Here is a 13,335-nt window from a genome sequence, read left to right as displayed (position 1 = left end):
TATTGCAGTTCTAGTTTTCTTATGCCTTTATCATAAATTTGCAGATTTCCCATCTCTTAATTCTGCAGTCTCTACAGTATGTGCCCCAGTAATGCTTCTCATTTTCCATTCATGCTTGCAGCATGTCTGATTCCTTCCAAGTTTTCTGCCCAGATCACCTGATTTCTCTTTTTCCATTCACCTTTGCAGATGCATGAAGAGTTACATTTTGTTCATGTTCGGCACAGTGGCCTCTACTTTGTAGCATCTACTCCAGTCAATGATTCCCCTTTCACCCTCATTGAGTTCCTGAACAGGTAAGTGCCTCTGGAGGTTTTTGCACCTCTTCAAGAGCTGGCTGATGACTGTAATTGTGTCAGTCTCTTCTGCAGGAATGAGATGATGGTATCTCTCACGCACAACCCATGATACTTGTGATTGACTGTGAATCCTTTATGCATGGATTCCAGTGAGATCAAATATAGAGAATGACACAGTGGTTGTTACCGCGGCTAGCCGCGGGTAACCCGCCAAAATGAGAAAAATGAAGTGGTCACCGTGGGTACGGGGAGAAGGCCATTCACCGCCCCGTGGAGTGGTGAATGGCCTTGTCTCCGCAGTGAAGGGAGGGAACGCGTGCGGTCACTGATCACACTTCCTACCTCCATCCTGATCACTACTGCCGGGATGGAAATATCTGTAATATTTCTGCAGCAATGTGCTTTTGAACTGAGCTAGCGAATCACCGCTATATGAACACCTCTTAAACTCCAACTGTTGACAGCACACTTCACTGCAAGTCAAATCTGTTCTTTATAGTGCTGTACATTCATTCCCAACTAACAGAATTCTTTGATAAAACCCATGCTTTACATCCATGCCAAACCGGCTTTCGCTCTTCACATTCAACAGAATTATCACTACTAGGCCTTATCTCAACTATACAATACTACCATGACCATCAAAAATCTGTTATTCTAATTTCCCTCAACCTATCTGCAGCCTTTAACACTATTGACCACTCTCTTCTTATTACCAGACTAAAAGATTGCGGTATTACAGGTTCTGCTCTTTCTTGGTTTATATCCTACTTTCACGAACATAGCTCTAAAGTCCATGTAAAAAAATGAAACCTCTTCAACCATATCACAAACCTTCGGAGTCCCACAAGGTTCAATTCTATCTCCATTACTATTTAATATTTTTCTATCTCCTCTTCTTACACTAGCACAATCTATAGGATTCACAATCTTTGCCTACGCAGACGATATACAACTTCTTCACCCAGTCAGTACTTCAAACATCTCAGATGTAAAAGACATAAACAATAAATTGGACATCATAAATGACTGGCTTTACTCAAACAAACTCTCCCTCAATATTGATAAATCCCGTGGGCTCCTACTTCCAATCAAAACATCTGAATCTTTATTGGGAACAATTTCTATTAAATCTATTCCATTACAAATGGAAACTAAAATAAAACTATTAGGTGTCATCTTTGATAGAGATCTCGCGTTCCATGACCATATTAGTTCGGTCGTAAAAATCTGCTTCTTCAAACTCCACATCATTCGATCACTAATTTCTATCCTAGATACCGACTCAATTAATATTCTGATTCATTCCTTAGTTATTTCTCACTTAGATTATTGTAATTCTCTTCTCAACGGTCTCCCCCAAAAAGAAATACGACGTCTACAATTAATACAAAATACTGCAATAAAACTTATTTACAAAATAGGTAAATTCGAGCATGTCACTCCTCTTCTAAAAGAGGCTCATTGGCTCCCTATCACCCACCGCATCACCTATAAAATCATCTTACTCTCCTTTAAAATCAAACTCTCTCACCAACCCTCATTTCTTGATAAACTCCTCATACCACAATGTTCCCCTCGCACTCTAAGATCAACTGATCAAAAACTTCTCTTCATTCCTTCCCTAAAAGACTTTTATTACACCCGGAAAACAAACTTTGCAGTAACTGCCCCTACATTATGGAACTCTCTGCAACAACAACTCCGCGACGAACAACAATTAGTCAAATTCAAGACTAGCCTAAAGACTTTCTTATTTCGGGACGCATTCGACGGTACTTAGATCTCCTTTTTTTTTCTCTCCTCTTCATCTTTTATTACTTTTTTTTTTTTCTCTCTTTTTCTTTTATCACTTCCTTTTTTTTCTTTAAGCAACTATTTGCTTTAACAAAGCGCCCTTACCCTTTACGTTCTATCCCCATCCCACTTTCTCCTTCTCTTCTAAATTATGTAACTTTTCCCCTTCCTTCCCCTTTACCCTCACCTTCAAGTTTGTCTAGTCTTTGTCATCTATGTTCACTCTATTTATTTTTATACACCTACTACTATTTTTAATCTACCTTTTTAAATTTTATTGTTAACCGGCCAGACATTTGTTTGATGGTCGGTATATTAAAAACTAATCAACTTGGAAACTTGATTGCCGCCACCGCCTGATCGCCGCCACCTAAGCATCTCCCTCCCTCCATCCTGATCGCCGCCTGAATATCTCCCTCCCTGCCTTACCTTCGCAGCAGGGAATTTCTCTAAATGTGTTTCTTACCAGCAGCTGGAGCATTGAAATCACATGTGGCTGCCATAAAGGTCATCTCTGATGCAACCGGAAGTTGCATCTGACCTTTCCTGCAGCCACATGCGATTTCAACGCTCCAGCTGCTGGTAGGAAACATATTTAGAAATTGCCTGCCGCGAAGGTAAGGGGCAGGGAGGGAGAAAGGGAAGAAAGGTGGGGTGGAGAAAAACAGACGGTGAAGGGACCTGGGGAAGATGGGATGGAGGAAGTGGGGAGAAGACACTGGGAAAAGGTGAAGAGAGAGTAGGGAGAAGATTCTGGGAAATGGGGAAGAGACAGTAGGGAGAAGTTGCTGGGAAATGGGGAAGAGAGAGTAGGGAGAAGATGCTGGGAAATGGGGAAGAAAAAGTGGGGAGAAAACGCTGGGAAATGGGGAAGAGAGAGTGGGGAGAAGACACTGAAGGGAAATGGGGATGACAGAGTGGGGAGAAGACACTGAAGGGAATAGGGAAGAGAGAGTGGGGAGAAGACTCTGGAAGGGAAGAACACAGAGATGCCAGATTAGGGGTGTGTGTGAAGGGAGAGGCACAGTAACAGAGCAAATGGAAGGCGCAGAGAGAAGACAGACAGTGTTTGAAAGGAATTGAATGAGAAGATGAGGAAAGCAGAAACCAGACAACAAAGGTAGAAAAAAAATTATATTATTTATTTATTTTTTTTTGCTTTAAGATAAAGTAGTTTATTAGTTGTGTTGATAAAAATTTATAACCAAAGCCCTGCCAGCTGAACATCTCTTTCTCCAGTTCAGCAGCCAGAACTCTGATTTATAAGGAAGGAATAAGCTAAATATTGCAGTACTGAGGCTTGTATGGATGCTGCGGGGACGGGGAGGTGAATGGAATGGCAGTGACAGTGACGGGGTGGTGAAGGGGATGGCAGTGACGGTAACGGGGTGGTGAAGGGAATGGCAGTGAAGGGGACGGTGGGACGGGGACGGAGCAGTGACGGGGACAGATTTTTTCCCTATGTCATTCTCTAATCAAATACTTGTATGTAGGCTTGTGCAAGGTGGTAGAATAATGATGAGTTCTTTATTGCTGCTCATATAACACAGATTTCCTTTGGTTGTGATTCTTATTTTCTTTTGCTCCCTTACTAGTGTTTTTCTTTGAATCCCAGATCCATTGCTGCAATTTGCTTTCTCTGTGTCAGAGGTTCTTAACTTCAATTGGGATAGGGATGGTATTTGAAAGGTATTAATGTGGAAGCAACATCTTTTCAAGAGAAGGGTAAGCAGTAGAACTAGAGAACAGGGCCTTAGCCAGATACCCAATTTTGGGTATCCAAAGTGAGTGGGCACAGGAACCTCACATGTCATCTCTTCCTTCTTCCCTCTCCCCTCCCCAGTGATCTAGCATCTCATAACTTCACTCCCAGGTACCTTTTAATTCCTTTATTTATTCATTTGTAGTGAACAGTGACTCATACCAGTTGCTCATGCTGGGAACAGGAAGTTGTCTCAGAGTTGTTCCTGGTGGTTCAAGCATTTTGTGAGTTGCACTCAGGGCAGGATTAATTCTTCGAGGGCCCCTAGGCACACAAGTACACTGGGCCCCCTGGCCCTGCCTCGCCCCTACCCTGCCCATGTCCCACCCCCCATTTATCTGTTTTCTTCTTTACTTCTTTATTTCCACTTGTATTTATTTATTTATTTTTAATTCAAAACAAAGATTAGTATACCAGTACACAGTTTTACTTCTATGCAACCCCCAAACATCTCTGAACAAATCCCCCTTCCTTCCCTTCCCACCTACTTACTCAGGAATTTAACTCTGAACCCTTTCCATGCATATATGAAAGTGTTCAAATATTTGTAAAGCAGTAATACTATCTGAATCTGAAATAAGTCTATATTAATAACCAAGTTTACAATGTCTCTCAACTGCCTCACTCTACATCAACCAACTGTAACCCATATGTATGTATAAACAACCAAATCTGTAACTCCTCTAGTACGTTCCACTCCATGTATGTTAATTTGCAACGAAACAAAGCAAGCAGACCAAAGAATCCAACGTGAAACAAAAGAAGATTGGCAGAAAATAAGGAGATTCAAATCAGGTTAATTCAAGGTGCTGATGCATTTCGCCAACGCTAACAAAAAAACATTTCACCAACGCTAACAAAAAAACATTTCGCCAACGCTAACAAAAAACATGTCTTTCATACAAACAGAATACAGAAAACACCTTCACTTAGTATGGAATGAGTAATCACAAATTAACCTCTCCCCTCTTTTACAAAACTGTTGTATGGTTTTTAGCCACAGCCAATGCTAAAAAAAGTTCTACAGTTTTGTAAAAGGGCAGATAAAATAGAAATACGTAGACAAAGGTTAAATAAAACCACCAAGACGCTGGACTCTGCATACAATGCAACACCACAGAAACAGCAATGCATGTCCCCTAAAGCAAAAAAATAAATAGAAAATTTTTTTCTACCTTTGTCTTGTCTGGTTTCAGTTTTCCTCATCTTCTTGTCACTCTCTTCCTTTCATCTTCTGTCTTTCTGTGCCACTTCCAGAAGCTGTATGCCTCCCCCTTCCATCTTTCCCTTCACTCCCATTGGTCTGGAATCCATCTTCTTCCATTCCCTCTCCCACACCCACACCCCATGGTCTGGAATTTCACTTTCTCCTCTCCCTTTCCCCCACTTCCATCAGCATCAGCCCCCTTTCTTTCCCTCCAACCCAATTCCATCCAGTATCCTTCCCCCTTATGTTTTCCCCCTTTCCCTGCACCCCAATTCCATCAGCATCTGCCCTCTTTCTTTCCCTTCAACCCAATTCCATCCAGTATCCTTCCCCTTATATCTCTCCCCTTCCCCTGCACACCAATTCCATCAGCATCTACCCCTTTCTCTCCTTCCACCACCCTTCCATACCACCCTGCCCCCTTTCCCTCCACCACCCTTCTAGGTCAGAGGGGGCCCACTGAAGAAACAGAGGACCTGGTGTTTTTTTTTTTTTTCCTTGGCAACGTGAGTCCCCCGGGAAAGATCGGCAGCGCTGGGCCCCCCCCCTGGAAAGATCGGCAACACTGCCCCCCCCTGGGAGATTGACATCGTCCTCCCCCGACATCGCCATCAACCAATCTGAATAAGTGACGTCGGAGGGGGTGGACCGGCAGATGCAGAGTTGCTGCAAGGTCCTGCGATGACTGTGTCTGCTGGTCCAACCCCTCCAACGTTACTTACCTCTTCCCTGAGCAAAGCCAGCAGACGCAGTCATCACGGGACCGTGCAGCTGCCGATACACGCCCTCCGATGTCACTTATTCAGGTTGGTTGATTGTGATGCCGGGGGAGGGCGGTGTTGTCGATCTCCGAGGGGGGCCCAGCGCTGACGATCTTTCCCGGGGGACCCGTGTTGCCAAGGACAAAACGAGTCCTCTGTTTCATCGGGTCCCCCTGACAACTTCGGGCCCTAGGCATGTGCCTGGATGGCCTATTGGTTAATCCTGCCCTGGTTGCACTTTGCTGCCAGCCTAGCAGTGAAGAATTTAAAAAGTACCAGGGTGATGGGGTGTGAAATTGAAAGAGCTGGATCATTGAAGGGGAAAGGGGGTGAAGGAGAGATGCTGTGAATTTTCAACTAATATATATAATCTGGATAAAATAATAATCTTCACTCTATATCCATTATTTTACTCCACTGCTGTAATGATTTGCTACCGCGGGAAGAATTATGTGGTGCCTCATCATTTTGTTATAATTTATTATATTTTATGGCATATTTCAAAAATACTCTAATGTTTCTTCAATAGCAAAGATTTTTTTAATAAATATCTCAAATATATAAGAATATAAATAGTACTTATCTCAGCCAAACCTGGGAGTCAGACCCGACATGTTTCGCACTAAAAAAGTGCTGTATCAAGGGTCTCCCTGCATGATATGTTTAAATGATTTTTATTATTCCAGCAGTAAGAAGCAAATACAAACAGTAGTACCATTCAGGAAATAACATTTTCAATAATCAGTTCCCCTCCCATCCCCCCCTCCCCAAGAATCCATGGCTGGTCCAACAGCTGAGAGTGGGAATAAAATATTAAAGTCTACTGCGAGCACACGGTGTGAGGTCCTGCCAGAAGTCCCTGCATGATAAAGAAAGGAAGCTATTACATATAGTATTGTCCTAGCCCCTCTCCGAACTTCTTAAAAAAGCTTTTTAATCTTGCAACATAAATTATATCTAGTAAACTCACCAAGGCTGCCGCTGTCATCCGACTCCTATTATATTAAGAGAAAGATGGCGGCAGCTTCCTCCATCTACAATTTAAATCTTCTGTCCAATAACAGAATTGTCCCGCCCCCTGAGGTATCATTGGCCCGAATTTCATCCAATCACCGTCCCCCATTCAATTTCGCTATTTAATCCCCGAATCTAACCGAATCAAAGAGTCCCCAGCAGATGGATAAAGATCTTCTTACATACATTCTCCCTTTTTCTAAGGCAACCAAGATGTTGGTGGGTTTGCTGAGGAAATACTGGTATATCGTTCAGATACATAAACCGTTGGAAAATTTCCCTATGATAGCTTATTCACGGGGTATCACATTAGGCCAACGATGTAATTTCCAGAGATATGGAGTTAGACAGAGGGAGAAGGGGGGACAGCATAAGGCATGTGGTAAATGCCAATGGTGTCCCTCCACTATTCAAGGGGATATATGGGAAGTCCCGGGGAGACAAACAGTTCTTAGGTCAAGATCTGACACTGATTGTAATTCGCAAGATGTTATTTATGCAATGGTTTGCCCTTGCGACCTTATATATATAGGTCGCACAAATAGGAAGATACGGGTGAGATTGACGGAGCATAAATCGCGAATAATAAATGAGGTTGTTCAGGCTCCTTTGGTAGATCACTGGCACAAATGCAAACACACTATTGAGGAATTGAGATGGCGTGTTATCAAGGTGGTTACGGGGTTGGAGGGAGGGAAAGATCAAATAAAATTAAATGAAAACGAACAAAGATACATTTTAACGCTAGAAACAATTGAACCTCGGGGATTAAATAGCGAAGTTGAAATTCGGTGATTGGATGAAATTCGGGCCAATGATACCACAGGGGGCGGGACAATTCTGTTATTGGACAGAAGATTTAAATTGTACGCGGGGGAAGCTGCCGCCATCTTTCTCATAGGAGTCGGATGACAGCGGCAGCCTTAGATTAAAAAGCTTTTTTAAGAAGTTCGGAGAGGGGCTAGGACAACACTATATGTAATAGCTTCCTTTCTTTATCATGCAGGGAGACCCTTGATACAGCACTTTTTTAGTGCGAAACATGTCGGGTCTGACTCCCAGGTTTGGCTGAGATAAGTACTATTTATATTCTTATATATTTGAGATGTTTATTAAAAAAATCTTTGCTATTGAAGAAACATTAGAGTATTTTTGAAATATGCCATAAAATATAATAAATTATAACAAAATGATGAGGCACCACATAATTCTTCCCGCGGTAGCAAATCATTACAGCGGTGGAGTGGTGGGGCTGAGGCGTCCTGTAAAATAATGGATATAGAGTGAAGATTATTATTCTATCCAGATTATATATATTTGAAGAAACATTGTTTTTTAAGGCTGGATATAAACATCAAATGAGTAATGTTGGCAGTTTTGTGAGGCTTTAAGTGAATTTTCAACTGGCAGGGCTTGGAGGTTCCTGCTAGTCACAAATCAGTTGTCCTGCTGCTGGGTAGGCCTGGGCCTAGCCATGGCTGCACCACTGCTAGAGGACATGTACTGAGGTTAAAGGGGAACTTGACTTAGAAGTAATGTCAGGAAGTATTTTTTCATGGAAATACTCTCCCATGAGAGGTAGTAGAGATGAAAATGGTAGCAGAATTTCAAAAATGTATGGGATAAACAGAAAGATTCCTATACGGAAAGAGAATGGATGCAAAATAAAACTTAACAGTGTTTAGACAGTAACATCATGAGGGAAATAAAACCAGTATCAGGCAGACATCTATGGTCTATGCCCTAATTATGGCTAGACACATCTGGATGGGCTAGAATGGGCTTTGATAGCAACTCCAGTCGCTGGGGAGTTTACCCAGTGCCAGGCAGACTCCTGTGGTCTGTACTCTGAAAATGGCAAGGACAGATCACGATCTTAGATTGCAACACATGCTATGAGCTTATCTTACTGGGCAGACTTGATGGACCGTGCAGGTCTTTATCTGCTATCTTCTCCTGTGTTATTTTGTCTCTCTTCTCTGTGTAAGACTGCTTCTCTGTTTTCCCAGGTTTGTGGCCCTGATTCGCGATTACTGTGGTAGCCTGAGTGAGAAGACAATCTCCTTGAACTTTGCTCTGATTTATGAGCTGCTGGATGAGATGGTGGTAGGTTTCAGAGTTTAAGCTCTGGAAAACTTTATGAATGTATCATCTTGATATCCTGCATGTTTTTCCAGCTAAAAAGCTTATTAAGGCACTTTTTTAAAATTTACATTTAAAGTTGGGTGTTTTTTTTTGTTTGTTTTTTTTTCCTCAAAGAATAAACTTTGAATAAGAAATACAGAGTAATACATATAAAATTATTTTTTTTTTTTCCTAATTCATTTTTTCATCTTACATCAAGTGTACAATATTACATCAATTGAATCATACACATCACTTGAAAATCTTTCTATTATCATCTTAAAATATATAAATTAACCGCCTCCCCCACCCACCCTTTCCACAAATATTGTAATCAAAAATATCATACATGACAACCCTCTCCGATCTGTTCATGATCCCCTTCTTAATCATTTCCAGCATTCTAAACTAAACTAAACTAAACCTTAAGTTTATATACCGCATCATCTCCACGGATGTTGTGGAGCTCGGCATGGTTTACAAGAACTTAAAATATAGGAAGAGAAGGAAAAAAAAGGTTTACATGAACTTATATATAGAAGAGAAGAGTAAGGGGGAATAGAATTACATTTTAGTGAAAAGCCAGGTTTTCAGTTGCTTGCGGAATAATTGGAGCCCAGGTTCCGCAGCGGGGTAGTAAGGTCGTTCCAAAGACCTGTGATTCTGTAGGCACCTAATAGGCTAAGGCCAGGATTCACTAAGCAAACCCGATTATGTACCGATCGGTTTGCGAGCCCTTTGCGACCAAATTTCCCTCCTGCACTACTCACTAAGGCCTATAGCGATCTGTTTGCCCTATTTGCCACCGCCGCGCATTGTGCAGACGGCTTCATCGTCTTGTTGACCAGTACTCCCAAGTCTTTTTCCTGGGGAGTCTCTCCAATAGAAAAGGAGAAAGATGAGACTGGAAAGGGGAAGGAAAAGAAAAAGAGGGGAGAAAGGTGTAAAAGAAAGATGAGAAGGAAAAGGGTAGAAGGGAGAAAAGTGTGAAGAAAGGAAGGAAAAGTGAAGAAAAGAGGAAGAAATAAAGTAAAAAGAAGGGGAACAGAAAGAACAGGGGAAAAAATAAAATGTTCAAATGTTTATTTATGAAATATGAATTGTTTATTAAGAAAGATAATTCTTACTTTTGACTTCAAAGATTCTATATAATTTTGTCTTGAGTTACACGGTGTATGATTTTGCTACTGGTAATACTAATTGATTTAATGTCAATGTTAATTTGATAGGCATGTAAAACATGAAATAGTTTTTTATGATGTCAGTTTAAGAGTAGTTTGGGACTATTGACTTGATAACAAGAAGCATAAATATTTTTTTTTCAAAGGATAATAAAATTTATATGATAATGATAAGGTATAAATTGGTATAAGAAAATTTTTTAAAAATATATAAGATATATAAGGCATTGTAATCATTTAATATTCTATTGTCCCTGTATCATGGCCTTTTGGAAATCAATTTGGTCTCAAATTAATTGTTTATTAGAGAACCATATAGCATTATCATATGATACAATTCTATTCGGTACATCAATGAGAATAAAAAGTCAAATTTCAGCAAGCAATAATAAACTTTTATTGATAATTTCTTCTGTCTAAGTTGCGTCCATTTAGAAACATCTGGAATCACTGCAACTCTTAACGCACCCAAAAAAGCAACATTTCCAGATCTATAAAAATAGTCTTAGAATGGCTTCTTTATCTTGAATAAAGGTCACAAGCAGTGGTGTTGCAAGGGTAGGAGGCGCCCGGGGGCAGTGGCGCCCTCCACCGCGCCTTCCTCTCTGCCTCACCCCCCCTCCTTCCGCGCCACCCTCTGCTACTTCCACACACACCCATACCACACTTGTGCCCTCCCTTCCCATTCCCGTACCTCTTTAAAACTTTGCCAGTGCAAGCAGCTTCTTCAGCCTGCTGCTCAAGCTGGCATTGGCTTTCCCTTTGATACCATTTCCTGGCCCCGTGACCCAAAAGTGATTTCAGAGAGAGCCAGGCTGGTGCGAGCAGCAGGCCAGAGTACATGAATACAGGATGTCCGGGGCGGTACTTGGAGAAACCCCCCAGGAAAGAGACTTGGGAGTACTGGTCGACAAGACGATGAAGCCGTCTGCACAATGCGCAGTGGCGGCAAACAGAATGCTGGAAATGATTAAGAAGGGGATCATGAACAGATCGGAGAGGGTTGTCATGCCGCTGAACTGGGCCATGGTGCGCCCTCACCTGGAGTACTGCGTTCAGCACTGGTCACCGTACATGAAGAAGGACACAGTAGTACTCGAAATGGTCCAGAGAAGAGCGACTAAAATGGTTAAGGGGCTGGAGGAGTTGCCGTACAGTGAGAGATTAGAGAAACTGGGCCTCGTCTCCCTTGAAAAGAGGAGACTGAGAGGGGACATGATCGAAACATTCAAGATACTGAAGGGAATAGACTTAGTAGATAAAGACAGGTTGTTCACCCTCTCCAAGGTAGAGAGAACGAGAGGGAATCTGCGCATGCTCAAGGCCTTCGAGTTCACGCTCTCTCGGAGATTTTCAGAGAGAGCGTGAACTCGAAGGCCTTGAGCATGCGCAGATGTTCAAGGCCCAGCAAAGAAGAAGACGCAGATCTTTGGGCACCGGCACCGGCATGTCCTGTGCGTTGGTGCTGGTGGCCAGATGGGGGTAAGAAGCGTGTTCGGGTGGGTGCTGGGGGATTTCAGATCGCGGCGGGGGGGTGCGACGCGAGTGGGGGGATGCCGGATCGCGGGGGGGGGGGGGAGGGGGAAGGTGCCGGATCGTGGGGACGCCGCTCGCAAATCGAGGCAAGCTCGGTTTCTGAGGCGCCGATTTTGCAAATGTTTTGCTCGTCTTGCAAAACACTCGCAAACCGAGGTACCACTGTACTTATTAACAGTACTGAAATTCAAATAAGTGAAATATAATACAATGTCAGCATAATACTTGAAGCACAAATCTGAACATTTAAATAGCATAGATATAGCACTAATGCTTCTCTTTAATACATTTTATGATTTGAGATTACATATTTTGTGATGATGTGTCTGTGTTGATGGAACCTGCCTAGAATATAACAGCAGGTGGGTTACAAATTTGTTAAGTTAAAAGATCTGATTGTCCTCCCTTGGTATAATTGTCTAGAACAGTGTCTCTTAAATTGTGTGCCACGGCCCAGTGGTGTGCTCCGAAGAGATTCCGGGTGTGCCACGAGAGATTCCAGAATTGTACTTTTATTTCTAAAAATTCCCTTCATAGGTATACACTAGAATATATGTTCACCACATACGCAACAGTCTGTCAATGTTACTAGCGTCTTTGTGCATAAGGATATAACTGCCCAGACAAGCATCATTCTTTGATGTGATTGGTTCTTAAAAACTAATGGCAAGTAATTTTATTTTTTATGCAGTAGTTATTCTAACTTGAGCAACAAAGAAATCGAGGCTTCGTTACAGTTTGGATCTTATCTTTGCCAACTTGGATTTTCAGCTCTGACAAAAATTTTTTTTAAAAAAGAGAACGTCTGCAGATGGTGGATGATGAAGTGCGCGTTTGCTTGTCGACTATCGAGCCGCATTTTGAGTTAATTTGCATTCAAAAACAAGCACATCTATCGCATTGATTAGCAATCCTATTCTATCTTCTTTAGTTTCACTCGTTACATTACCCATACATAGCTTAAAGAACTTTAAATAAATAACTTTTGTTGGGTTTGCAATTTTATAATTTCAATTATAATGTGCTGCGAAAAACATTTGCTCCGTTCAGTGTGCCGGAGCTTAAAAAGTTTTGAGAGACACTGGTCTAGAACAACGAGGTACATGGAAAACTCCAGATGTGCTGTGTTCACAGGTTCTGTCATGTGCTCTCTCTCCTTTTCTGTTGCACAGGACTATGGATACATTCAGACTACATCCACAGATATCTTGAAGAACTTCATTCAGACAGAAGCTGTGATAACCAAACCTTTTAGCCTGTTTGACCTCAGCAGCGTGGGGCTGGTGAGCCTAGAGTTCAAAGGGTTAGCAGAGGCTTAATATGGGGGTGAGGGGGTTTCAAGGGTTATGAGCAATGCGGGGAGTCTGGGAGAGGTTAATTTTCAGGTATCAAGGGTCTTGTCTGTTTCAGTCATACTTTTTGTTTTGCAATCTAGTTTGGAGCTGAAACTCAGCAGAGCAAAGTGGCTCCCAGCACAGCTGCAAGCCGACCTGTCCTTTCCTCCCGTCATGAGCAGGTATGACTGTCCTCTGCCTCCTCCCCACAATCCTCTAGTACAGGGGTTCTTAACTCAAGCCTTGGGACACACCAGGACAGTCTAGGTTTCAAGACACCCCCGTTGAATATGCATGACATAAATTTATATGCACTGCCT

At 42.1% G+C, this 13,335-nt stretch overlaps 1 protein-coding gene across 4 annotated transcripts in view; it reads left to right on the top strand.

The window, feature by feature from the left end:
- The window catches only part of AP4M1 (adaptor related protein complex 4 subunit mu 1), a 40,273-nt gene that overhangs the window by 1,201 nt on the left and 25,737 nt on the right, over positions 1-13,335 (top strand). For all 4 annotated transcript variants that reach the window (XR_004537221.1, XM_033923842.1, XM_033923841.1 and 1 more), the window contains exons 4-7: positions 190-296; positions 8,850-8,946; positions 12,854-12,964; positions 13,117-13,197. Coding sequence is in view for 3 of the 4 variants with exons in the window: in XM_033923842.1 (XP_033779733.1) it covers positions 190-296; positions 8,850-8,946; positions 12,854-12,964; positions 13,117-13,197 (396 nt within the window). In the remaining variant the exon portion in view is untranslated. The remainder of the gene's footprint in view (positions 1-189; positions 297-8,849; positions 8,947-12,853; positions 12,965-13,116; positions 13,198-13,335) is intronic.

Source organism: Geotrypetes seraphini, chromosome 16 (assembly GCF_902459505.1).
Source record: "Geotrypetes seraphini chromosome 16, aGeoSer1.1, whole genome shotgun sequence".
NCBI classification, from domain to species: Eukaryota; Metazoa; Chordata; class Amphibia; order Gymnophiona; family Dermophiidae; genus Geotrypetes; species Geotrypetes seraphini.
This window is presented reverse-complemented; position numbering and strand designations above follow the sequence as displayed.